At 41.0% G+C, this 27,504-nt stretch overlaps 1 protein-coding gene across 1 annotated transcript in view; it reads left to right on the top strand.

Moving 5' to 3' along the window:
• Positions 1–2,741: 2,741 nt before the first annotated feature.
• Positions 2,742–27,504, top strand: part of LOC118412847 (liprin-alpha-2-like) — a 37,262-nt gene continuing 12,499 nt past the window's right edge. The window contains 21 exon segments of the mRNA XM_035815889.1: positions 2,742–3,411; positions 12,179–12,193; positions 12,746–12,847; positions 13,215–13,379; positions 13,747–13,821; positions 15,140–15,265; positions 15,659–15,880; positions 16,491–16,509; positions 16,512–16,648; positions 17,420–17,542; positions 20,551–20,634; positions 21,430–21,561; positions 21,979–22,041; positions 22,290–22,343; positions 22,549–22,583; positions 22,787–22,910; positions 23,517–23,737; positions 24,555–24,762; positions 25,266–25,367; positions 25,860–25,996; positions 26,901–27,164. Of these exon segments, the coding sequence (XP_035671782.1) occupies positions 3,160–3,411; positions 12,179–12,193; positions 12,746–12,847; positions 13,215–13,379; positions 13,747–13,821; positions 15,140–15,265; positions 15,659–15,880; positions 16,491–16,509; positions 16,512–16,648; positions 17,420–17,542; positions 20,551–20,634; positions 21,430–21,561; positions 21,979–22,041; positions 22,290–22,343; positions 22,549–22,583; positions 22,787–22,910; positions 23,517–23,737; positions 24,555–24,762; positions 25,266–25,367; positions 25,860–25,996; positions 26,901–27,164 (2,660 nt within the window). The 5' untranslated portion in view covers positions 2,742–3,159.

Consider the following 27,504-nt stretch of genomic DNA (forward strand, 5'->3'; position numbering starts at 1 on the left):
CTACGCGACTCAACCTCGGCATGAATACATGTAACATTGCGCGCGCGCGCGCACATACACGCGCACAAAAAATACACACAACACAATGCCCAATTTGTATGGAGAAAACTTACTCATTCTTCGTCATTCAATCAATTATTGTCATCTCCGAGTGTTCTTTATCTCATTAAATCATTTTACAGATTTCTGACCATGACCTTCTAACAACAAGGTATCGCCGTTCTCTCCAGACGTGCATCATTATTTCGCTAGCCTGCTTCCTTTAAGTACCTTGGGAAATTACACAGATCCAGAGTGTGAGGTTTCTATTTGTTGTTGGCCTGAAATCAGCAGAGACCAATTACGCCCACAACTGTCCTTGGATTTTTAAGAATCTCCTGACGGATTTTTTTTTTTTACAAATTTGAGCTTCTTAATCCTTGAGCCTCCCACGTGCTGTATTCTAACTCAAGAAGATGCGACTGACTCAGAAATATGATTGACTTCATAATACTTCTAACATTATGAAACAAACGTAAAAGAAGATTCCAAAAGCGCAAATAAAAGTCCCAAGTACATTTGTAAAAGTGGCTGAAAGTGAAAATTTGAAACCTCATTCTAGTCCTCGAAGCATTTTAGTGTTGAACTAATCGTCACCGATTTTGTCTTTTTGCAAATGTTAATGTATTTGTAATCACGCTCATTGTTTGTTTCCAATCGTCGCTGTCCCGCTGGATCTGTGATAATGAAATCGGTGCGGCTTGCACCTGTCGTGCTCCCAGTGGAGGCACCATTCTCTGTTCTCTCCCAAACGTGCCGTGACAGAGGTAACGTTAGTCTGAGCGCTGTTTTGTAAACACACCATTGATGGTTGGTGTTATGCGAAAGAGTGTTAGCGGAGGAATGAATTTGCTGTGTGGGTGCCGCGTATCAGCCATGTGCGCGTAGGCAGCAACAGTAATGGATCTGCTCACCTGTTGGACTGACATTCGCCTCCAGACAAAGGATTTTAAGTAGAATTCAATTACAAGAATGTGCGATTCAAGTCGCAATGTTTCTAAGGGGAGATAAAAGGTCACTATTGTTTGAAAGTTACGCCAAGTTTGGTACCGTGTGGGTGGATACCGTGTGAGCAGTATGGGTAGGGGATTGGCACTATGATGAACATTCTCATGACAGTTGTTGTTCTAACCGAGCTCTGAGAAAAAGGGGACGCGTGTGTTCAATGATCGCAAAGTAGCTACAAAGCAACAGGGGGTCCTGACTCAGTGTACTTGTTAGCCAGGGGAGGTTTCAATAACGTGAAAAATGTAGGACCGAAGCAATTTCAATCGACATGGCTTCTGAATCAAAGAAAACAGAATGAAGACTAAAGTTAAACAGGTGCCGTGGACTGTGATTGACAGTTTTGATCCAACTTTTTGTGTAATGTTTGTCTGTCTAACGATCCCAGCCAAAGACATGCTTTAAATTTCGACGCCTTGCTCGATAAGTCTTCATTAAACTTCAATGGAAAACTTTGTTACCACCAGACTGTACTTCCACAAATTTCGCGTATGCGTTTCCTTCTCAGGTCGCAAGCGCTATCTAGAACGCTTCTGCATGTGACGTCGGACAGAAGCAGTGAAGGATCATTCGCAAACGACTTACTTGCAGTAGTTTCAAGCCGCCGCCAAAAACTAACGTCACCTGTCATTCTAGAGATTTGGCTTTCTTACCATGAAACCATAAAAGCGTTTTTCTATTTTTGCCAAATGGTTTCTGGATGGTCATCCATTTTTAGACTGACGAGTAATAAACCCACTTTAACTGATCAAGACTCCACTAGATCCTTTTTGCGGCCAAAGTAAGAAGGAGACTACGGTCAATTTTCCTTTTAATCTAACGAGGTCAGTGCACCAGCTGACGTCATGACCGTAAATGACCTCCGCCCTATTCTTGCCCGGTCTTTGAACCCCAGTCCGAAGACCGCTGGCAGGCAGTGGCAGCTATCACAAGTTCTTCGAGAATACTCTGGAAACCTTGCCGCCGTATCTGCCAATATTGCAAATCTTCATCTTGGCAAAATCATTTAACGTCGCTAAGGACATTTCGTCTTTTACAGTGGTGTTTAATTAAAACCCCGGGGAAAGTTACAAAAGTTCGGATGTAACTTAACTTGAATAGCACAATAAATAGCACGCTTTTAATGAATTTCCCCCCCAACATTTTCTTCATTTTTTTCTGGTCAAATGATTCATGGTATACTTTTAGCGATATCCCTTAAAAAACAGAGCACGCGGTAAACTAAGCGCACAGGAAAATCAGTCTTTTGAACTGAAAAAGAAATCGAGGGGCACCCACTATGTTGGTTGTTCGGCTAGCTTTGTTGTCCATTTAATCGCAGGATCTTTTTTATTCAGATCCCCTTGTTATACAGTCTTTTATACTCTAATCCTATAATATCTCCAATTTCCTTCTGTTAAACTGTAATCATCCTCTCGTGTCAAGTCAAGGATTTTAAATAAACATTGAAAGCTTCAAAATTACTAATTTTACTTTCTTCGCGTTTAATGAATTGTAACGACTCTCTTGTGCCAACGCCCCGGGGATACGAATTTGATTCACGCGTATTAAAAATCTGCTATGTTGCGTCCATTCACACATAGATAACTTATTTTGACGATTTAATAAATCGTAATTGTGTTGGTAATTGTAGCCTGGTGGTTGTTAAGTTGTGCATTGTGCAGTTTTGCCTGGGGGCTATGGGGTCGTGTTTGTGGGGGTGGGGTCACGGCGGTGCATGCCGGGACGGCAGTGCGGGATGGGGACTGTGGCAGGGAGCGGAGCAGCCAGGATCCGAACCACCAACACCCGCGACAAAAACACCCAAGCACCGCGTTAGGATGACCCACAGACTGCATCCCCCGCTTTGTACACGACCACGGAACCCTGAAGCCGCCCGAGGTAGCAAAATGCGCGCCCTGGAGTCGCTCTGATGCCGCCCTGAAGCGGCGATTTGTGGTGCGGTGCTGCGGACTTGTGGAGGGGTGACTAGTGTGTATATATACGGAGGGAAAAGCCCGCCGCGGTTTCCCTGGGATTTTTACGTTGTACAGACCTCGCATCATCATTTCCTATCGTTTCGTCCCTACGTAAATTTGTTGACCTCTAATACACGGATCGTAAGTTCTCATTCAAATGGTGGACATAATGATGTGCGACGTGATGCCCACGATTTCCGAAGACTCGATCTCCCAGCGCGGCTCGCTGGCCGGCGGAGATGATGCCAATTTTGAACAACTGATGGTCAACATGCTGGACGAGCGAGACAAGCTTCTGGACAGCTTGCGCGCCACTCAAGAAAGCCTAGCGACCACCCAGTCCACCATGAAGGAGCTACAACAGGAAAGAGACTCACTACAGAGGCAACTCCAGTCTAGTCTACCTCAGGTGAGGCATTTAAAGGTCGTAAACACAGGCTTTTCAGAGAGCGAGTAAAAAGCCGACCTGGGTGTAGGCATGGGGGAGGGGGGCACTGCCGCCATTTTGTTTATGGAATTTTATTGACGTTTCCGCTGATAAGATTTCAGTCAACTCTGGACATTCCACGACCCCTTCTTCCATTGTTTAAGTCCTGCTGTGTCAGGGGGTTTCTAGGTTGGCTTATGAGCGTTGAAATATGCGGTTTGCGGACGTAGATGGTGTCAAAAATCAGTTCAGAAAATGTGTCGAGTTGGAAAACCAACCCAGCCCAACTCGCCATGCCTCATGGGAAATTCACTTCCACTTCCGGCTTAGGTTTCCTAGAAATACGAAAAATTAATTATTCCTTCACCAATAATCAGTTGTAAGTTTCATTTTCGAGGAATGCTTTCTTCAGAAAAGATAAACAATTGATGTATGTAAATGATATGTGCTCTCAAAACACATGTAAACATTTAAAGGGAACCACTTTCGTTTTGTTTCATAACACAAACTCAACAATAGTTTAGCTGTGATAATTTACTGTCACAAACAAAGGATAAAGCAAAGAAAGTTATTTAGGTTAACTACTTGGTGGCTGTACTATAAACCTGCAGGAATGCGAATATTTGAAAACATACAGTAAGGCAGGAAGTGACATCATCACTTTGAGTAGGAAGTTTTTCCTTGTGACTGGGGAGTGCCCCATTCTGAGGACATGAATGTGGGTTTTAACATTCTTGGGAATTCCTGTGGGATTTAAAGACGTCCGTTAACTGTTAAAATGTTATTGATCAAAGCAATTGTAAGGAGATAGCCGTATAAACAATAGTATTACTGTCAAATGACGAGACAATGTGGCACCTTATCTTTCATAAGACGAAAATTAGAAATCGCTCTAATTTATGAGTTTCTTCAGAAGACAGTTGACTTGAAATGACCAGAAATATTCTTGTAAAAAGTAGTACATCTGGTTTATGATTCAGTGAAGGTAATTTTTGACGTACATCCAAACAATGAAACATACTTACTTTGTGAGCCACCAATCATTAAGAAAAGCTTAAGTTGTGCATTTTGACTGCTGCAAATACAAACTTGTACCAGGATTTGGTTGTTTGGGATATGTTGAAAACTAAAGTCTTTAAGAATGTCACAAGGAAAAGGACAGTAAAGAAAAATGCATAAGGGATCAGGAGTCACCTATCACTGTGATACATACAATGTGTCAAAGAAAAAGTTTTTAGAAATAACTGTTTTGTTTTCAAATTAACTGAATACCTGTCTTACAAGCCATTGGTAGCAAGTTACACAGTAGGCAAAAGAGGTGGGAGGGGGGCACCCAGGGGGCAAGCTGTCAGTCTTCCCTGTCAGGCTAAATAAGTTGGTCATGAGCTGGGCGAACTCGGAGGTCAGACACAACTACACATATCCAGATAACAGAAAAATTCTCTGTCCTGACTTCAACAAGCCTTGGCTCCGCCCCCACAGGAATAAAGGTCTAATTTGGCACCCTAGCACAGTGATGGGCAGTGTGTATGTAGCTAGGGGACAGCACAGATGAAGAAAGAATTGACCTGGTGCTGACTTGATTAGTATGTTGAAGGGGCAGCAGGGGACAGAGCCATGCTGTCAAAATATGTCTGGTTGCAACTTGGGAGGCTTGCTTGGTGTAGGGTTACTTGTTCTCTCAGTAGGAGGGAGGGTATTTTTTCAGCTCAGGAGGGGGGGTTGATAAAAGGTTACACTTCAGTGATGGCACCGAAGATATCAAGGGTGTCCCGACTTTGTGCAGAGATTGTTTTGAGTTCAGAACAAGCTATAAAGATTAGTAAGAGTTCAGAAGAAGTTGAAGCATGTCGAAGATATTGTGACGAAACTTGAAATTATGGTTACAGTGTCTTAGCATTCATAGCAACTTTGAAAATAGCAATTAGTAGTGAATTCTGTGTTTTCAAATCAGTGTGGCCAACTTTGCTGGCCTGGCTATATTGAAGATTGCAGGTGGCATCAGAAATGTGCTTCTTCACATTCACTATTGCATTTTGGTATTAAATCAGGCAATTTTATGCCTACATCATCATAATGTTTGGCCCTCCAAGATGGACTTGTACATGCACCCTAAAAGCTTCTCCCATTAAAACTATTTGTCCCACAGAATAATTACGATTGTCTAAGGACAATATTTTCGATCCCTGGGATTAACAAAGGGAACGTCCTGAAAAAGGCAAATGAAGACTTAAAATTTATTTTATTTTGTTCATTGGTTTGGCTGTTCAACATGCACAACCAGAGCTGCACAACTAACCTGTACTGTAGCTATTACAAAGGGCTAGCCCCTGCTGACAAAGATAATACAAATGGAATTTGACATGGACAGAAAAACAATCAATAACAATATTCTGAGTACAGGAAAACTGTTGTACTGAATATTCCGATTGTGTGGTGCCTGGCAGTTTATTCTAAGTGACTTGTAAGAAGTAAGGACATTGTGACATCTTCAGTTCCATTTGTGATGCAGACACTAGTAGTTATATGATAACCGTTCATGAGTCATCATGTGTAATCATACCGGTAGGTGTGTTAAGCAAGATTTTACACCTGAGCCCTGGTGTTATCTTATCTGTTCTATGGATGAAGTTCTCAAGGGTTCTGTATATCTTTGTGCCACACCTTGGAAAGTGTGGGTGTCGTCTCTTCCCAATCAGTGTCAGGATGCTCTCAGAGTGGCGCTGGATATGTTTCTGCAGGCAAAATTATGGAAGAGTAACTTCCTGTTTGAGGTTTTATCTTGTCGTCATGGTTGGGTTCAAGAGTCCAAATTTGCTAATATTGTTTGAAAAATTAAGAAAAAAAACAGCGATATTTTTGGTCAGTTGACTTTTTAGTTTACTTTTAAGAAGTAAGAAGTGGACTGCTAGCGTTACTGTTAGAAACATGGTATTATGTAGTAACCATTGTTTTTCTCATTTTCAAAAACACTTCCCAACTGCATGCATACTTAAGAATTGTTAAAAGCATTTTACAACATATAAGAAAACACTGGTCTCATGGTGATCGGAAGTGAACCTTGGCATGAATTTTTGATAACCAAAAATTGTAGTGTTCATTCATGGAGAATTGGCTGCACTCCTGTATTTGTACTGTGGTGATGTCAATTCAAAATGGAGTCAATGCAATTTATAACTGACATTGACCTTATTTGGGGTATCACTCGTCAGGGAGGTTCAAAGGTTCAATGTGTTTTCCAGGAAAAGTCATTTTTGTAACCAGTGGATGTTTAAAATAAGAATATTATTTTTAAGTTTGCAATGACAGTATTCGTATATTTCTTCCTCACGTATAGTCAGTTTAAATGACATAGTAGATATATTTGTAGCTAATTGATAAGGATATTAGATGGGATTTTACCCTGCTTTCTTCATGTAAATTGTTCTTTTCTCAGTTCCAAACAACACAAAGAAAGTAATACACTTAGGTATGGAAGAAAAGATTGTCACTGTTTGTTAAGCCCCCAGTTTATCAATTGACCAAAACTCAAGTGGGTCCCAAGCCATCACTCAAATTTGCACACCAAATATTATGACCTAGAAACACCATAAACAAATTAATCTCATATTTGTTCAATAGCACACACACAGGATATTACTGATTACTATCAGATCTATGTGCATAAGTTTTGAAAAACAAGAAAACTTGTGAAACATTCCCCAACATAATGCACTGATGGATTGTTGGTTGATTTGTATTCGATTAAAGCACTCCATTTTGGTATAGTTTTGATTATAATAGATATTTTTGCTGATACTAGTGATAGATCAAATAATTATATTGCACAACAATACCATGCAGTTTTTCCACTTTCAAGTTCATTACTTCCTAAAAGTGTCCCCATTTGAAGTTTAAGTGAGGAATTCTTTTTCAAGGCATCTTCAAAATACAAAAACAAAGTTCAATAATAGTAACTGTCTACTCCAAAACACAGATTTGTCATTAATTTTGGTGCCAGTAATTCCGAGAATACGTGACAAAGAATAATTTTCATACCTATCTGTGTCTACATACATGTAGAGTATTGTACAATAACCAAGATAAGGTTGATAAGAAATTCACATTTAGTAAAGAGATGCTACTTACGATCTGCATATGGATGGTTGCAGGTTTGCATTGTTACGATAACCCCTGCCGACCCGGGCACATTTCTGACTTATCGTGTTCCCTGATACAGCCAACACCAAGGTCAGAACGAGGGCTGGGGAACGTGCCTGGTCACTGACGACTAGAACTAAGCACTAACATTCAGTGTCACTTCTGTCAATAAACAAAAAAACTTGGCAAGACAGTTTTGATCCCCAGGATTTATGGTGTACGATTTTGATGGTTTCCGTCTTATTTCCAAGATGTCCTGCCAGGAGACAGGAGTGATACTTCGTACAGCAAATAGAAAGATGGGGCCTGCAGGCATCTTTCCAAATCTCCCAACAGATGAGTTTTGCATTCATCTTGTAATATGATCATTTTGATACATATTCATGCTGGTCAGTCAAATCAATTCCATACATTGGTACCTTGCAACTTCAAGTTCAACATGGAGGTAGCGGCTACAGGAAAACATGGAGGTAGCAAAAAAAGGCAATACCAGTACAACTTCCTCTCTGCTTAGGTAGCTTTTTATGAATCTGATACTGAGATAGATCCCAAGGAGAGGTTTAACTTGGAAAAACATGCTGATAGTGAGATGCAAAGTACAAAAGTATACCACAACAAAGTTTTTCAGAAGAAGCCATGCCAAAGCATGCATGGTTAAGAATGGGCAGTACAGTTATGGCTTAACAAGTTTTTTTAGTGGTAATTTTCCCTGTTGCCATGAGCATTAAGATTCCTGTCAGTAGTGATCACCTGTGTACATACATTTTGTAGAAAAGATTTTATTAGTCTCTGAGTGAGTTGTCTTCCTAGACAGTTCTAGCTGTAACAGTAGCAAAGTTGCCAGCTCTAGTGCATGCCTCCTTTCATGTGTCAAACATTGTAACAACTTCAGACACTCATGGTTAAACTGAAGGTCCGCAGACTGGCGCTCAGGAAGTTTACTGTGTAGCTTATCACTTGTTTTCATACAGAAGTTGGCCTCTACTGTAGAAAAACTAATATTACTGCCGGGATAAGGCTGGAAAATGCTGTTACAAGGTATAGAGTCAAACTTGCATCCAACACAAGAAACTAGACTCTAAATTTTGGACAGAAACTTTGAGAAAGCAGGGCCTTTGCAATACTGGTCATCACTGCTCAAGACACCAACTGTGATTCGATGATTGTGAACATCAACACAGATGAACTTTCACACTGATTACAATGAACACTTTTCTGTAGGTAGATTATTTTACTAGATATGTTTTCTTTTATACACCTAAAAATACCAGATTTTCCAAAGATGACTGTTTTTCATTCCCATAGTCTCTAGGAGTAGGAGATCAACATCTTGTATGGCATCAGGCAAAACTTGAGCTATTGCATTAGTTGACCTTCGTCAAATCTACCACATACTTGTGTACCAGTTTGAGGGTTAGTGTTGGACCTCTTGAAGGTATGAAATGTCATTCCATAAGGACGTGTGACTGGCGATATCCTACATGGCGCACATAGATAAACACATGGTAGCATCCTCGTGGTGTCGGATGACACTAGCTTGTGTTCCTTTGCTAATTCTGCGATTTGTGACACACTTGGCTTGAGGATCTGTTTTCAAAATAATTTATAAATGGTGAAATGTAAAGACATGAACCAACAGCTGTGTATAATTGACCTTTCATGGACAGATAAATAAACTTTTACCCAACTGTATTACATGTACGTAAGTTATAGTACATTGTTGATTCTTCAATATTAGAAAATTTAAAATGTCAGTTTATTTTGCGGAAGCCAACCCTACATTACTCCTACATTGTTGTGGAAATAAGTGTTTATGTAAATGATGTCATTTTTATAAAGTGGTTCAAATTAGACCAATACCATAGCATTCCCATTGTTATGTATGACTTGAATGCTGATATATTCATGACTTCTTTAAGATGTTACATCTCAACAATATTTCTGTCAATTTCCGTAACAGACCAACTTTCTGGATAGATTGAAAGTGTGATAATACATTGGTAAAGGAGAGCAAACCATTGCACATACCCATGTTTTTACTTACTTACATATATCTGTTATACTACTTATAAGAAGTATTTTTACAAGACCAGAGTTAAAAAAAACTATTTTGTCTCAAGGAGTATAGTTTACACACAAGGGGAAGACAATGCTGTTAGTTGGATTAGTTGGTGAGACTCAAGTCAAGAATTTGTTGTGAGTATAAGAAGTGACAACTCTGCACCACACAAAATTACATGTGCTTTGTTAAAGTTACAAAGTCTTTAACTTTAAGTCTTGATTTTTGCAATTACTAAAAAGAAGAAGACTTCATTAAGATAATCAATGTAGGATGTACTTTTTAAAATCTTGATTCTAGAGAAAAGCAAAAACATTCCACTAAGAGACAGTAGCTACTGTCTACAAGTTACAACAATGTTACATGATAATTTGCAGAATGTCCAACAAATTGTTTCAGATTAAATTCATCGTCAAAAGTAAATTGTGATGTTTGTACCTTTACAATACAAGTCTTTATGAAGAACGAGTAAATTGCGGTTATATTTCTTGCACCGACATTGCAGGAAGTGCTTTGTTGCAAGTGACTCCAGATGCAGGGTTCAACAGAAAACATGCAAGGTTACATACCTATAGATACAGCTGACAAGTTGGCAGCGACAGTGACGTTAGCTGGCACCTTATCTCAAACACAGACGCAGTGGTTTGTTGACTCTAGCAGTGCATATCTCAACCTCAGCATGTACCCAAAGTGTACTTAATAATGGGGGACTGAGGCTTCCGCTGAGGTCGAAATGCCTTGCTTTACATAAACTTTGTCTGAACTTGGAGTACAAGAGTCAAGTAGTTGTGTATTGTATTGCAGCTCTGGGTACTAAGCTTTAGGGATCTTTGCCATGAGCACCAAGTTTTTGGGTGCCTGTCGCCATATCATTAGTAAGTTTTTACATCCTCGGGTATTTTGCATCATTCCAAAGTCATGTACGACTTTTCAAACCACTATTACAAAGATTTGGATACATTTGTAAGAATAACCAGAAAACTAAAACTAATCATGTACTTGCATCTAATTTTTAACATCTTCATCTTACATGAATATGTAGGACATAACGTAATGGAATTTAGAATATGCACCATACCTTAAAAGTTTGTTTTTCTCAATTTCGTAAAAAATTATCGAGGATGAGGCCATCTCTCTGCGTCATTATGTGAAGAAGACTTTGCATGCCAGTACACAATTAGAAACAGAAATGCAATTTCAAAATGACGCCTTTCATTTTGAATTTGGAAATATGCCAAAAATTTACTATCTCAAACAAGTCAAAAGTCTCTCTAAACATCATAATGTAGATGGAAGTCATTTGTAGGGGAGTAAGATGAACCTTTGTGTATTATCACGTAAGAAGTTGAAACATTGGTGCTTCCAGCATGTTGCCCTTGAGACTAAAAAAACGACTTACCAAATTGTATGTGACCAGTGTTAAACGCAGTGGGTGCCTTCATGTCTGAATGTGAGAGGAACATGCTTCTCATTACGCACTGGGTTATCTTAACAATAGTCTATTGTCAACATGACAAAAAAAGGTGCGCCTATTTTTAGTCCTGATGCACATGTATGCTGTACCCCTTCAATGACTTTCCTAAAAGTTAATTGCCACATACATGTATTTGTTGATGCGAGGCCCTAAAATTGGAAAAATCTGTAGTATGCTTTTCTCTTTTAGTAGTTACAATTGATGGCATTCAGTAGGTTAGCGTCAAAAATGTCAGAGGTTGTGCTATTGTATATATTTTTGACTGTTGAGTTCCATCTCATCAGTGTTCTTGATGATGATCAAGTAAATTTTACATGCATTTATCCTTTCTATCATCATGCATAAGTTATGCAGATTTTTCAAAATAAGATCATGCTATTTCTTTGTGAAAAATGAAGATAGTTTTATAAAGAATTTTACTCCAAACAAGACCCCTGGGCCCCCTTTAGGAAAATGCCAGATAAAAAGCAGGGGTTTCTTGTTAAATCCTTCCCTGGGAAGTGTGATCTCCAGACATGGCAGGTTAGGCACAAGTAGAAACACCTGGGAGAATTCCATGTGGTTCATGTTATTCTTCTGAACTGCTAATCAGTTGGATGCACCAGCTAGATGAAAGATGAACACAAGAGATCAGAGAGGGCAGAAAGAGAGAAACTGAGATGTGTGTGATGTGTGTGATGGAGGATTCCTGGCCCTTGGAAGAGGAACGTTCCTCCTCCTGATCATTATGATGATGTCAGGGTTCAGTCATGCCCCCCTAGCTGCTGGGCAGAACTGCCTGATGAAGCACCATCTGGCCTGCCCCTATGCCTCTGTTTACCTGAGCATAGGTTGAGTAATCACAAGGAATGGGATGGAAACCAACACGCCTACACACTTTTATGATTTGTTTATCAAAGAAAAGGGATTTTCAATGGATATTTTGATAATGTAGTTTGATATATATAAAAGATGTAGTAGGCAGAATGAGATATGTGTAAGGTTGGATTACCAGGTAACATAGTGTATTAATCATTGCACTTGTGTGGGTGTGGCATCCTTTCATCATTTTTTTTCCTTCATTTTTGCGGCTCAAGGAGAGTTCACATCTGGTACGTCCACGCTGTAACTAAATGTTGTGGATAATTGTCCTCGTCATTTTCCTTGTTAAAGCTGAAATGTTTCCCCCACGAGTTTTGTGTTGGCAGTCCAAGTCACTGCTGGAACTTGTCCAAACGTTGGAGTTCCCAGCAAAGTTTGCAATTAATTATGACGCCCTCGGCACTAAAGACCCAATTGTTCTAATCAATGAGGTATTTGTTGTCATTGTTGGCTGGCATGCCAGGATGGTAAAAAAAACACCTATGCATATATGTGCGTGTGTGTGTGTTTTCATGCAGCATAATTGTCAGACAGAAAACTGTTCAAATCCTGGCATATTTCCCATTTCTGCCATCAAAATTAACTTCCTGGCAGACATATAGAGAGACCTGTTCACCTTGGTTGGCATAGTTGACCTGCCAAGTTTTCTCTCAGCTTGAGATTGTAACAGTGTCTGTCTGCTTTTACTTAGCTTTCTTGATAATATTCAGGTACGAAATGTAATGGTTAAGCAAAAGAGACATCAGTTTTTTTTATGCATGGCTTTCTGTATTTTCCTGCAGGAATTTGCTGCACTGACGAAGGAGCTGAACATGTGTCGTGAGCATTTATTGGAAAGAGAGGAGGAGATCTCTGAACTCAAGGCCGAGCGCAACAACACCAGGGTCTGTCTAAACTACACATGTTATCCTGACTTTGTACTTTTCTAATTTGATAGATTGCTCTACATGTTATTATGTTTTCCTGAAGGAGAAAATGTATTGTTTTGCTTCAGCCAATCAGAAAAAAGAACAGCAATGACGTTGAGTATTATGTGCTAAACATAGGTTCAAGGGAAAACATTTTTGCAAAATTATTGCCTTTCTACTATTCTAGTTGTTTTCACAATGTAATCTTATGTCAGAAACTTGACCCTGTCTCTACTGTGCAGTTAGATTTACAAGAGTGGAATAGTTCCTCTTTATATGTAGCTCTCCTGTTGTAGGGGTTTATATGCTGTAATTTTAGTCAACCCATGTTTCTTCTGTACAGTTACTACTAGAGCACCTGGAGTGCCTTGTGTCTCGCCACGAGCGCTCCTTGCGGATGACGGTGGTCAAGCGGCAATCCCAGAATCCCGCAGGGGTGTCCAGTGAGGTAGAGGTTCTCAAGGCTCTGAAGTCACTATTTGAGCATCATAAAGCTCTGGATGAAAAAGTGAGTACTTCTGACCAGGTTATTGGCAAGAAATTGCCTTGACTCTAACCATTAACGTAACAAGTGTCATGCACATTATTTCAATACACATTGAGAAGAATAGTGTTGAGCATTTGTGTGTGTAGAACTGAACATATTCTAATCTTTTGATCTCATGAAAGCAACAAAATAGCTCTTATGAACTAGTTATTGCAAAAGTGTATACTGCATGTCCTTGTGGCAAACATGTTGTAAAAAATCGTGAATAATCCATACTAGATTTTGATTATGTCAAGCTAAGAGTGCTCAGTGTGTTAACTCTAGCAAACTTTTACATGTGGTTCCCCTGAAGTGCTGTATTAATGTGATGATGTGTTTTCTCTCCAAGGTACGAGAAAGACTTAGAGTAGCACTAGAAAGAGTAGCAGCACTAGAAGAGGAGGTGGCCAACAAAAACTCTGAGGTTTGTATCCTTACTTAGAAATCAGTATTCTCAATAAGACTATACATTAGGTTTTGTAACCATCCTCAAACTTAACAACCTAAAATGTTATGTGAAAGGTGCTTAGTTAGCATCAAATAATGGATACTACTACTACTTCAACACCACAAAAGGCAAAGAGTTTACACTGTTGTACTTGGAACACTTCCCAAGGCCAGTCTTAATGCTCTAAGAAGCATAAACTTCTGTACAACCTCTTAACCTCATGCCAGTTAGAGTGTGTAAACATCTGAGGATTGTTGGCAATTTAGACTGCGATGGATTTCTGAGGTTAAGTACCCGAAATTGACCTGTCAAAGTGCCAGTGCTAGTTGCCAATTTAGTACAGGAGGGCTTTGGGTTAGTAACTCCATTGATGACACTTGTTGGGTGTCCTGACACTTTTGACTGGCTATGAAAACAAAGTCTACGACTCATTACACCAAGTGTGCTGTTTAACTTTAGGTAGTACTTTGATCATTGACCAGACAGTGATGCCGTGACATTTAGAGCAGAAGAATAAAGGCCATTTGTTTGTGTCTGTCTATATTATACTGTTATGAGGAAACTCGGTGACATATTTTTACCCCCTCCAATAATTCAATTGTAGATCTCATATAGAAGAGTGAGTGAGTTAATGTAAGACTTTTCGGTCTTTTTGTGTTGTCAAACTAGAATGTTTGGCATTTCTTTAGACCAAACATCTAAACCTCACTTCCACTGTTGTCATAACCCGTGAGTGCCATCCACAGACTCAACAAACGGCTACAGGAAAAGAATTTCAACATATCTGTTATTGTGAAACATATCTGTTGCAGTGTGTACAGAAGTCTTGTTGGGTAAAAACAAAAGTTTCTTTTGAGAACCGTGGCATCCTTGTCCTTTATTTCTCAGGTTTAATGCGGGTAAGTTATGAGTTATAAAAATGGTTGCCCAACTGCCAGCATGTTGTCGCAATTTTGTACTCTTCTGTCCCTTCTTCTGACACAGTTATGGGCAGCAATTTCTATCTTTACAGCCTCTTAAGTCTAAAGCTGTAAAAGATGGGAAGTTGAAACATGAAGCAAGTTTTATCTATTTCTTCTAACACTGTTTCTATATCTATCTTTTTCCATTCAAACATATTTACATACTCTTATATACATACATGCATTTCGATACAAATGTCAGCTGTAACTGGTAAAGATTTACACGAGGAGGAGCTTGTTTGCTGGAAGACTTACTGGATACCAGTAACCCGTGAAGCAAAGGATGATGCCTGGTTGGGAATAAAACCAGTGTCCTTTGGTCCCTTCCTCAGCTTGATGGGCTACGTGGGCAGAAAATGGTGGAGAAGGGCGGAGACGAAGGCGATAGCACGGTCGAGAAGATGGAGGATGGAGAGCAAACGCAGGAGACGACCAGAACCAATAGTTTACCTGGAAAGGTAACTGAGCCGCTGTGGGAAGTACTGTAGCGGTGTATAAACCCGGTAGAGAACAGGGAACAAGCACATAGCGGGATCTCACATACCTCACAGTCACCCCATCCCATCCCTATATCTTGTTATATTTGAGGTGTTGTGTTTCTTCAATTTCTTTGCATGGCCGTTCTTCGTTTTATTTCGGTAACATACGAACACCATTGGCTTCTAAGTTGCTTATCGTTTTGCAATCTCTCTAGTCATTTTTTTGCAACCTATCGGCATAGGCAACAGTGTGGAAGTGTATATATATATGATATGGCTTCAGACAGAGCCGTGGGAGATGCGTAGTTGCCTGTTTGGAATTATTATAGCTTTTTTAATTTTTGCCTTGTTTCTTTGTTTCTTTCCTTATAGCGTCTGTCAAATGGGTCAATAGATCCAGACGATCACGTGAGCCGTGTTGTCGAACTCCAGGACACGCTGGAGAAGCAGAATGCGGACCTGAAGGCGGCGCGGGACCGGGTGAGCGAGCTGGCGGGACAGATCTCCGGGCTGGAGGACAGCCTCCAGCAGGCACAGCGAGACCTGGTCAAGTCCTCCGAGTCGGCCGCCAAGCAGCAGAGAGACTTGCGAGAAGTGAGTTGTCTTTTTTGGCTTGCTTTTCAGTGCCCTGATGACTTGCTAACAGCTGGCTAGGGAGTTGACAAGATGTTGTGTAGACTTGCAAGAAGTGAGTTGTCTTTTTTTTTTTCTTTCTCCTGTCTGTGCCCTGATTTGTAATCTCCAAGCTGATCCTACGGTAGCATAAAATAGTATCAAAAGCTGCCGACCTAGGAGTGTGTTTGGCTACTAGTGGCTGATGACTCCCTATGGCCAGCTGTACTACTTAGCCAGCTTTGATACTATCTTATGCCACTGGTGAACAGTTGTGAGAAGAAGAAAAACGCTGCTGTTTACTGAACGATTGAACCTTGTATTGCTACAGGCCATGGCGCAGAAGGATGATTAGTAGAGAATTATCAATTTTGGCTTGGTAGTGTCACTGCTGAAGTAATACAGTTGTACGGAAAAAACACTGCTACTTACCGAACAATCCATGTATTTCTGCAGGGGACGGCACGTTAGGATGATTGTAACAGTGGATTATCAATTTTGCAAGGTTTCTTTGCTTGGTAATGTCCCTGCTAACGTAAGGTAGGAAAAACACTGCTGCCTACTGAAGGATTGAACCCTTGTATTCCTGCAGGCCATGGCGCAGAGGGAAGACATGAGGAGAGAATCACGACGCTGGAGAAGCGATACCTCAGCGTGCAGCGGGAAGCCACGTCCATGCACGACCTCAACGACAAGCTGGAGACGGAGCTGGCCAACAAGGACTCGGCGCTCAAGCAGTCCGAGGACAAGGTAGGCTCACTCACTCTTACTCACTTTCTGATTTATTGACTGTTGTTCCCCATCTGGAGAGGTTGTTCCCCATCTCAAGGGGGTTCATCATTTTCAACCGGTGCAGTGGCCGAGTGGGTAGAGTGTTCGCCTTGCATTCGGTTGGTCGTGAGTTTGATCCCCGACCGAGTCATACCCAAGACTTTTAAAAATGGTACATGCTGCTTTCTCTGCTTACTAGTAGCACTCAGCACTAATGAGGAAGAGTATGGCAGTTAAACACACATCACTACCAGTGGACTAGTGCCCCCCGCTGTAGTGGCTTGCACAGATGTGTGGCCCAACGGCTACAGAATTGGAGATGGCCCTCACCCCTAAGTATCTGTTAGAGATGTCCAGGCAAAAAAACATCTTTTGTTTGATCTTGGCCAGGTGCACATTATGCAGATAGAACACGTGACTCAGTGAGCAATGGATCATAAGTTGCAGGAAGTCTATGGTGCCCACCCTCTCTGTTTAGGGATGGTTGTAAAGCTCTGATGATGTAGATGGCTTCTTTAATCCCTATAGCAAAAATATCTGGTTCTATGTCCAAGATATTAACAAGGTTTGACTTTGACTTGCTCAAATTGCAACAAGACGATACAGTATGCTGCACCAGGCACCAAGATGCTGATGTTGTGCAGCATACACATTAAAACACATACATAGTACAATACAATAATAACTATACATCATCATAATAATACATCATCTAACGAGGTTTATCGTTTTCCATTTGACCTTGGCCAGGTGCACCAGCTACAGGAGCGTCTGGAGCTGGCGGAACAGTCGCTGTCGCAGCTGTCCCGCCGCGCCGACCAACTGCCAGGCGTCGAGGCAGAGCTGGCAAAGCGAGACGCAGCCCTCACTCAGGTAGGTACACCTGGCATCAGCCCTGCTCCTCCCTCAGTACAGAGGGGAAATAGACTGGCCCTGTTTGAAATGGCTATTATATGGAGCGTTCCACTGGAAATTAGGGGTCATCTATATCTATATTTATAAGTAAAATATTCAATTTTCGTTACTGTTTTAGCCAGCCATGGAAGCCATTGTAGAAAGAAAGTCATTTCGTCTACCCTAGTTTTCAAGTGGAATGGTCCAATCTAGCTTGAATCTTCAGACTTTGTTGGACCAATCTACTTTGGATAGGAGAGTCTTGCTGTAGAAGTGAAAGTAGGGCAAAGGTTGAGGCTGTTCAAGGATAATCATGTAGTTCATGTTAAGGGGTGGATTAGGTGTGGAAGCTCAATCTCCCAGAGTAATATGTGTACCGCCATTGACACAAATATTCAATCACATTTGTGTAGTGGATCTAGTTTATGCCACCATATCCGGTGTAATGCAGTGTCTGTGTGAATCGGGTCAACTGTCAGCTATTCCATGGGAAGAAAAAAATTGTGATGGAGGAAGCAAATCTGGAATAGCAATTGTTGGAAAATGTTGAAAACAGATTTAACCAGAAATTTGTTTATTGTGAGATACAGTCGAACCTGCACAAGAAGACCACTTCGGCAACCGATACAATCTGACTTATGCAGGCTTTTAGCTAGGATTTCATCATAGGGTGTCCAAATTTCTTGCGAGCGCTGCAGGTGCAAGTTTTGTAGGGGGTCTAGGGACATCCTCACTCAGAAAAGTTAGAAATTTGTAACTCTCTTAAACACCATTTCCCACATTTTGAGGTGGAAATTTGGGGAAATGAAGCAAATCATCTGTCAACAGGCCACAGCATTCCTGGCCGATCAGAATTTCATGCTTGTCAGAGGATGTGCTCCCAGTGTAAGGGCTTACAATTTCAGTTATTTTTTTAACAGGCCTTACAATGTATGCCAGTACGCCTGCTTGGCTAGAAGCCTGGCCTATGTAGACGAATGGTCACTGCAGACAGGATTTGTAATGTTAATGTCAAAGGAACCACCAAAAAGTGGTCACTTGTGCAGGTTTGACTGTCCCTGGATTTCACATTTTGGGATGTATAGCTTGCTTTCTGTAGTGTTTCATTTTTTCTCTCTATGCATTTTTATGCGCTCACCACAATGACACCCCTTTGCTTCCCACAATTTTTCAGATAACATGGAGTCAGAAACAGGTAATTCTTGCTGTCAGTAGAAGTGGGTTTGCATAGCAGTGCAAATGATACTGGACACCCCTGTCCCTCAAATGGAATAGTCCTGATGTGCGGAAAAGAAACTATATATGTGCTGTCATTTTGCAGTAATTAAGAAGTCACTAAATAATCCTATTTCTTAGTCGGAAGTTCCAGTCTTCCTTTGACACAATGGTATGCTTGGACTATTACATTTTAGTGTGGGGGTGTCAGTATTCATTTGTCAAATAGGTGTTGGGAATTGCAGTGCTTTTAGATGCACGCAACAGGGCTCGAAATACTTTATTTCTGCTTTCTGCCTTATGTGATTCATAACACTAAACAACTGGCATTTTTGGGGGGTTGTCCAAATGTTTTTTCTGCTGTCTCAAAAATTTTCTTGCAGATTGCGGGCATGTATTTCGAGCCCTGAATGTCCTGTTTCCATCCCATTCCCCCCAAATAACAACTCATTGGTCAGACTTTTAACGGAGAGGATTTCAGATGGTCATGTACTAATTCTGTTGTCTTCCCAGGATCTACTAACTAACCATCGTTTTACATTCCAGTTTCCCATACATGGTGTTTGCCCTGCTTTATATACTGTACTACATGGATAGGTTAGGGGACAGAGTGTTCAAGATATATATGTATAATGTAGCATTTACAGTACAGTGTTAAGTACAGTGTCAGTCATCTAAAAAAAATCACTTTTCTCTTCATGGTGACACAAAAGAGACGAGCAATTTATGTTGTTTTTTACCTTTGACCACATTTTTGTTGGGTGATTGAAAAGCATTTCCTTTTTTTTCTGAATCCAGTGCCATATTTGGTTTATGGTTCCACTTTTGGAACATACCATTGCTTTTGTTACCAGAAATTCCTATGGTATGCTCTTCTGCTTTTATTTCAAACTGATAATCCAACCCTACGCACCAACGTGTTAACGGCAACTTCGCCTACTTTGTCATTACCCTGACTGTTGCTTAACTCGCCTACCTGCTGATTTCAACAATCCACTAACCTAACTGACTTGCTTACGGACACTTTTCCTTTACCCAGTGTTTTAAATCCACCTACTAACATTATTATAATGTGTTGCTTCCTGTCAAGCAAGAACACCATGGTCTGCCACAGGTTTGCCTGATGTCTCTTTCTCCTAACATGGACTTAACTTATCCTTGTTTTTTTTTCTCTACTTTTTACTGTAGTACACGGGAACTACAATGGTATGAAGTCACGTTCTCTCACTTTTGTGTCACTGGTGTCGTGGATCGTGTGTGTGTAGTGCCACTCAGATGGGCTGTATGCAGTAACTTAGCTGGCGATCGATGTTATTGTTTTCCTGTACTGTGGACGTGTTTACATTTTGCAGGCATATTTTTTTAGTTTTTCTGTGTGTGCATATACATGCAAAGTATATACAAAACGTAAATGTGTATATACTGTTACATATATGCAAACTGTGCGCTGCAACAGCAGGCCATTGAAATGTTTCTTCAAAGGGTTGATTCTAAAACGATCACTGTAAGATTAAATGTGATCACAGGCGTACATTTTATTTTTTTCTTGTTGTATCCTTTGGTTGCAAAAGATGTTTTTGTGGAAAGATACTTTTTCGTAACCATAAAGTTTCACCATTAAATTTTGTCAAAGCTTTGGAGGATATTTCGTTGCCTTGGTGTCACTGTGATCATTTTGCTTGCATGTTGATCATACGTAAAGGACATTCCGGTTGACAGTCGGAATGTTCTGTGTTTTTGCCCTGGTGTTCTGACATGGTCTCTCCCCCCAGGCTGAGGAGCGTCACGGAACAGTAGCGGAACGGCTGGCTCACCTGGAGGACCAGCTGGAGGAGACCACAATGGAACTCACCAGGGTAGGTACAGGGGGGGTAGGTACAGGGGGGGTAGGTACAGGGGGGTAGGTACAGGGGGAGTAGGTTCAGTGGGGGTAGGTACAGGGGGGGTAGGTACAGGGGGCCAAGCACTGGAACTGACCAGGGTAGGCACAGGGGGGCTGAGCACTGGAACTGACCAGGGTAGGTACAGGGGGGCCAAGTAGGGAGCCTTGTGGGACACACAGTGGGGGTTAAGCAAAATTTTTGCCCTTAAATTTTACTTGTAAACATTGTAAATAGCCAAACTTGTACAAGCTAGCATTACATGATTATACATGTAAGTTTCTGTTTTCCATTGTGGTTTTACATGTATTATAAGTAAAATATGTGTGAAGGAACTATGGTATTGTTTCAACTTGGAACTCAGAGATACTGCAGACCATGAAAAATAAAATTACACTAGTGGTTCTGGCAACTATTGCCAGAAGCTTTGCTGAGAGGGACAGGAAAAAAGAAATGAGAAGAAAATGTTGTGCCATAGAATAGGCAGAAAAGAGTAGAAGTAATAAAGTGGATCCCCCCAATGACCAGGAGGTCAAGGGACTAGGCAGGTAGGTAGGTACATGTAGGTAGGATAACAAGATGGCGCTTAAGCCAAGGTGGCCCTGCCTTGACAGTGTTTTCCTTTTGCCAGGCACTTCAGGGATTGAGAAGAAAATGATGTGCCATGGAATAGGCAGCAAATAAGAGAAGACATGTTAATAGAAAAAAGTTGATAACAAGATGGTGTTTAAGCCAAGGTGGGCCTGCCTGACAGTGTTTTCCTTTTTCCAGGCACGCCAGCGGGAGAAGATGAATGAGGAGCACAATGCACGTTTGTCAGAGACAGTTGATAAGCTGTTGACAGAGTCCAACGAGCGTCTGCAACTTCACTTGAAAGAGAGGATGTCAGCCCTAGATGACAAGGTAAGATAAACTGTATTTCATCTACATCTACATTCCACTACTCCCAGATAACCCTATCAGGGCCAAAGTAGGTAGTTTAGGTCCCGGGCTAAGATGAGCAAACCTCCAGCCTGGGGGCTGTCACTACCATACCAGGCAAGGATATAAACTGTATTTTGTTTGTTGATCATCGTTGCAATGCAGGCCTGCTAAAATAGATGTAGAACTGTGCTAAAACCAAGGAGGAAAAGGGACTGGACAAAAAATGATTTCAATGAAGGATCAGAAAGCTATACAAGTTAGATGACCAGAAGAAAGCCAATGGATATAACCCCAGAAAGTTGATATAGAAAAATTAATTGTTTGTCTAGGTGTTTAGATATGTGCTGTTACTCAAAATAATTCTCTTCTGATAAATGCTTTCTTGTTTTTTTACAGAATTCGTTAACTCAGGAATTAGAGTTTACTAGAAAGAGATTGGAAGAAACTCAACTAGAAAAGGTGAGTGCCTGTTCTTATCATGTGGTTGAATGAAAAGAAATTATCATGTTCTCGGTCTCTGAAATTGGGGCGTTCCAACACATTTGTTCTGACTAGAAAGTTACCCTGACAAATGGATGTGGATTATACGTGTAAGTTTCTGTGGAAACTTCTGTTTCACTGAGTAAAATCTTATGTTCCATATCAATGCAGTTTATAGTATTTAAGTTATTAGAGTTCATTAAACATGTTTCTTCCTTTTGTTCCAGGAAAAACTATTAGAAGAAATAGATAAAGTAAAGAATGATGGAGAATTTAGAAAGGTAAGGCCATTTTTATGTAGTTTCTTTCGTGTTAAAAGAATAATGTGAAAGCAACAAGAGGCAATTTCTGCTATGTAAGATAATCATGTGATGATGTTAACATTGGAGAAACATATGTTTGGTCCCATACGCTTAGTCATAGTCAAGTACTGGATACTACCACTTCCACTATTTCAACTTTGACTTTCTTTTCCATTGTTTTCAGGCCCACAATGCAGGTAGAACCATGACTGATGGAAGGTATGTTTGTTCAGATATATTGAAAAAGTCTTAAGTTTAATTGCAGGTGTCACTATGAAAGTAGTCAGTAGTTGCTGACAAGGATCAAGTTGTTGCTGTTCCCTTATATGATTTTTGTATTTTCTAAAAAAATCAAGCATTACAGATTTCTTTGACATGAACATAATACATGACTAAGATGTTTGTTGTGTTTCATTTCTTAGAAGCCTTCCAGACTTAAGTGCAAGGTATCCTCTGAGTCCCAACATCGTGGTGGGAGGGCAGGCGGACGGCAGCACGGTCCCCCGCAGACCCACCCCAGGGCGCTACAGGGCTGACCCAAGTAGAGTGAGTATTTTATGATGATTCAATGTTGTATAGTATTCAGTGTCACTGACGAAAGATAACGTATGTTATCTGAAACGGCTGACCGTTTCCAAAGTCATATCTGGTTGCTAGTAATTGCTATTTTCCTAATGTCATACAGTAGTAATCAGCAAGGTTATGTTCATGATGGTAAGACTTCTGGTCACAATACACTTGTATTTATGTAAGTTAATCAGAAACTTTTATCAAATTGTTCTGTCAACAGTGCTCGTATCAGTAGTGCTCATATCATCATATATCTGAGTAACAGAGAGAAATCTAAACTAAAACAGCCCTTGTTAAAAAAAAGTCAAAAATGAAATGGAATACACATAGGCCAGGGTGCATGGATACACAACTAAATGATGATATACTTAGTACCTTAACCATGGGTAAAAACCTAGATGAGAACTCACAAGCTGGTGTGTTATGCCGAAGGGCAGTTATACCGGCTATGTTTTTAATACAGATACACTACATCACTGCTCATTGTCTGCTATGGCGCCACGCGAAATTTCGAACATTAGCCTGTCTTGTAACCATGGCAACCCCAGTCTTGTAACCATGGCAACCCCCGTCTTCCCGCAGGTGCAGACGCTTAACGAGCAGGAGTGGGAGAAGGCAGAGCAGGCCACGGTCCTTGCCAACGTGCAGCAGGCCTTCGAGAGCGATTCCGAGTTCGGCATTGAGGAGGAGGACGAGGACGTGTACAGCGCGGTCGATCTGCTCTCTCCCAGCGGACACACGGACGCGCAGACCCTGGCGCGAATGTTGCAGGAGCAGTTGGACGCTATCAACAATGAAATTAGGTTAGTGCCTCTTGCGTTTTTCACTTCAGAACAGCTCAGTCACATTCACCGTAGGCTGTCGTGGGAGATGGATGATTGAACTGAACTGAACATTTCCAAACAGGCTGTGGCAGAACTGACCAAACTGACAGAACAAGGATCTAGAACTATCTTTTCTGTAAAAAGCCAGCTGAGTTTTGTACTGCAACTGAACAACTGTCCCAAGAGTTCCCTCAGCTTGTCATTGTACGACTATGCGACAAATGTGACTAGGCTCTTAATTTAAAGAAATATAATTTTATGGTTTTATTTCATAAGTTAATGATGGTTAAAAAGTTATAAAATGTTGTGAGAGTTCTAGTCTTCTTATATATCAGTGTTGAGTGTTGTCTGTTACAGTATTTTGTTGTGAATGTCTTTTTTCTGTCCTTTTTATTTCTAAGCCATTTCTTGTATTGCATGAAACTTGAATGAAGTGTGTAAAGATACCAGGCCAGCATGTGAATGTATGTTTGTTTGTAGCTTAGTGTCACATATGGTTTTCTGGGGTTTGTGCAATGACGTGACAAAGTCATGAAATATTTCCACATTGTCATTTTTCAATAACGAAATGAGTTGGGAACTAAAGAGAACTAGATTTTGTAAGGAAACTTTCTTGGAAAGTACAGAGTGCCCAGGGTAATGCTGTTAACACTGCCATTGAAGATCTGATGGCCACAGATTTAAGCAAAAAAAGCCAGAATCTGATGTACAAACCCCAGATGTCTGTCTTGCTGACTTTTCTCCTCTCTATCTGCTCTCTCCATCTATCTTTTCTCTCTCTCTTCATTAATTCTAGAACATTATCACTTTCCTCAACCAGACTGATCCAGGAGGAAAAGGAGTCGACGGAGCAGCGGGCGGAAGAGATCGAAAGTCGCGTGCAGTCAACCTTTGACCTGGGAAGCATCGGGCGGCTGAGGTCTGAGCGCCTCGGCTCGACCTCTCCCTCCGGGAGCGGGAGGTCCACTCCCAAGCTTCCACGGAGCCCAGCGGTAGACGCTCAGGTAAGGGAACAAGATGGCCGAGCCTTTCAAACTGGCATGACTGAATGTTGTCTTGGTTTGGTACTCTGCAAGCAGAGTTTTGGCTCAGGCTGTTATTTCTTCCTTGCGTTTTAGCTGTTCCTGTCTATTTTGTCTCGTTTTCTTCATGTCTGTTTAGCCGACGGATATAAACAAAACAGGACAAAATAGAAAGCCTGATAGAAATGCCTAAAAACTTGTAAAATAACATCTAGAGCTGTGGTGCCATGTGTTTTAACACCTAAATGTAAATACATGCATTGATAAGATCGAAAGCTGGAAAAGTAATAACCAAAAGCAAACAGAAATGTAGTGTTTTTATTTCCTGTCTTAAAATAGTGTAATCTCAGAACCAGAAAGAAGTACATTGTACATGGCGTAAACGCTGTGATAAGTCCCTCAGCTGTAGTGCTTAAATAAAGATTTGTGTCTGAGATCTTTGATAAGTAAGGAATTTTGTTGACTTAAACTTATGAACCTTCCAGGGTGGGGATGGAGCAGGAAACCAGTCTCCGGGGTCGGGCGGGGGCTTCGGTCTCCCCACAGCCACATCCCTGTCCAGCGAGTCCTCAAACACCAGCTCTCAGGTGAGGCTACTGGTCTTGTCATTCTATACTTACAGGTAAGTACTGTGTTTTAAGCTCAGTACTGCAACCCAAGTTTGTTTCACTTAATCTTTTTGGCGACACCTTAGGGGCTGAGCCATTAGTATAGTACAGTACTGTGATAAAGATGCCAGGTATTGTAAGAATTCCATGCATCCATTCAAAAGTGAATTTGTGTTTGTTTTTTCATCTTTAGAGATGAGCCCATCTGGCATTCCACCCTTTTAGCAGTGTTTAAGATGTTAATATTAGTCAACAGTATAATGGTAGAAACAAAGCTGTTTAGTTTCCATAAGTTGGAGGTCATTAATTCCGGCCAGTGGAGTTCTTGTGGATCAATACTTACGGTGTAAGACAAGCATTGTGGTATAAAAAAAATTCTTTCATTAGAAATCAAGCAACATCAATACCTTTTCACTTCAAACGGATATGATGGAAAAAAGATTGCTGAATCTGATTTTTTGTGCCCTGCAGTCACCAGCATCTTCCAAAGAGGACAGCAAGGAGGAACGGTCCATCAAGTGTGAGTCCAGCCCGCCAACACCACGTTCCCTACAGCTGGACAGAGTGGCCGCTGCGCTGGCGGCGCACAGCAGTGAAGACGTTAGGAGGTAAGAGGAGCTCAAGCTTTAGTACATGCAATCTGCTATTTATGTTAGAGAGGATTTGGTGTTTTCTCTTTGTGAAGTCTGTTACATTCTTAAATCCAGCCGATTAGGTATTGATTCAGCTTATTTTGGAAACTGTTTAAAGCAGTTACTTCCTAAATACTAAAATAGAATAAGTAGTCCCTGGTGTTTTTTAAGTCTGTAGAGCGACAGTACTTTTTTAGTTTTAAAGGCGCAGTCCTTAATTTTCTTCATCATAGTGTAAGTCTTACTTTTTTCTTCTCGTTTCACTTAGTTTTTCCTCGCTTTGCTTACTTTTCTTCTTGCTTTCTTGCTGTTTTCTTTTCTAGCTTTTATCGTTTTCGTCGAAGGTGAGTGTCTTGTGTGCTGTGGCTGCTGTGGTTTTGTGCAACCAAGTTTTTATCCTGCAAGATTGTGCTGTTCAGATTTGTGCAGTGTTCCCTTTTTCAATAGATTTTATCCTTGCCTTTTATCCTTGCTAAATATGAATGGCTTGCCATATACTTGATACCCCAGTGTTCGTACCACTGTTAACAGACAAGATCACTGCCCTTTGAGTTTGAGGCCCACAACAAGCTGGCTATTGGAGGGTGGAGGGTACCCTTACCATCCATGGTCTGACACCACCAAAAACATTTTGGTTTTCAGCTAATCATACTGACTTTGGGTCCAAACTATGGACAGTTGAATTCAACTTTTTTATGATCTTGAGTCATCTCTCAGAAGGAATGACACTAATTACTTGACTATCAAACAACAATTAGATAAGTGGCAAAGTCTACAAGCAAATCTACCAGCAAAATAAGAACACAGTAGGACAGAGACTTTAACATCTCTATTTGCTTACATGTATGTTAAACATGAGTCTTGTTCTTCCATCCCACAGCAGCGGGGACAGCCAATCCACCCCGTCTCCCCTCAGTTCCACCAACTCCTCTCAGGACTCCCTCCACAAGCAGCCGCCCAAGAAGCGCGGCATCAAGAGCTCCATCGGCCGCCTCTTCGGCAAGAAGAAGGGGGAGGGGGGCAAGATGGCGTCCAACAGCAAGGAGCTGCTGGGCGGTGGGGAGGCCGACATGTCCCAGGATGCAATGGGGCTGGGCGTGGGGCCAGGCCAGAAGAGAGAGATGGAGAGGAGGCTGAAAAAGAAGTAGGTGGTTGGTTTGGGACTTGGGGGGTTGGCTTGGTCATGGGTTCCTTAATTGCCTGGTTGATTGATTGATTGATTAGTAATCCGGTTGGTTGATTGATTACTATAAATGCATTTAAGTTCACTGCGATTTGGCGATTTAATTTCGCGGTAGCAAGAAACAAGAACTTTTCGCGGTGGTTTTAAGTTCGCAGTAGCACCATGCACTGTAGTTTCTTAATGCCATGGAAAAATGTTCGCAGTGGTTTTAAATTCGCAGTGAAGCGGCCACCGCAAAAAACGTGAACATTAAACCACCGTGAAAGTTTCTGCATTTACAGTAAGTGATTTTGAGTGATTG

Source organism: Branchiostoma floridae, chromosome 4, assembly GCF_000003815.2.
Source record: "Branchiostoma floridae strain S238N-H82 chromosome 4, Bfl_VNyyK, whole genome shotgun sequence".
Lineage (NCBI taxonomy): Eukaryota > Metazoa > Chordata > Leptocardii > Amphioxiformes > Branchiostomatidae > Branchiostoma > Branchiostoma floridae.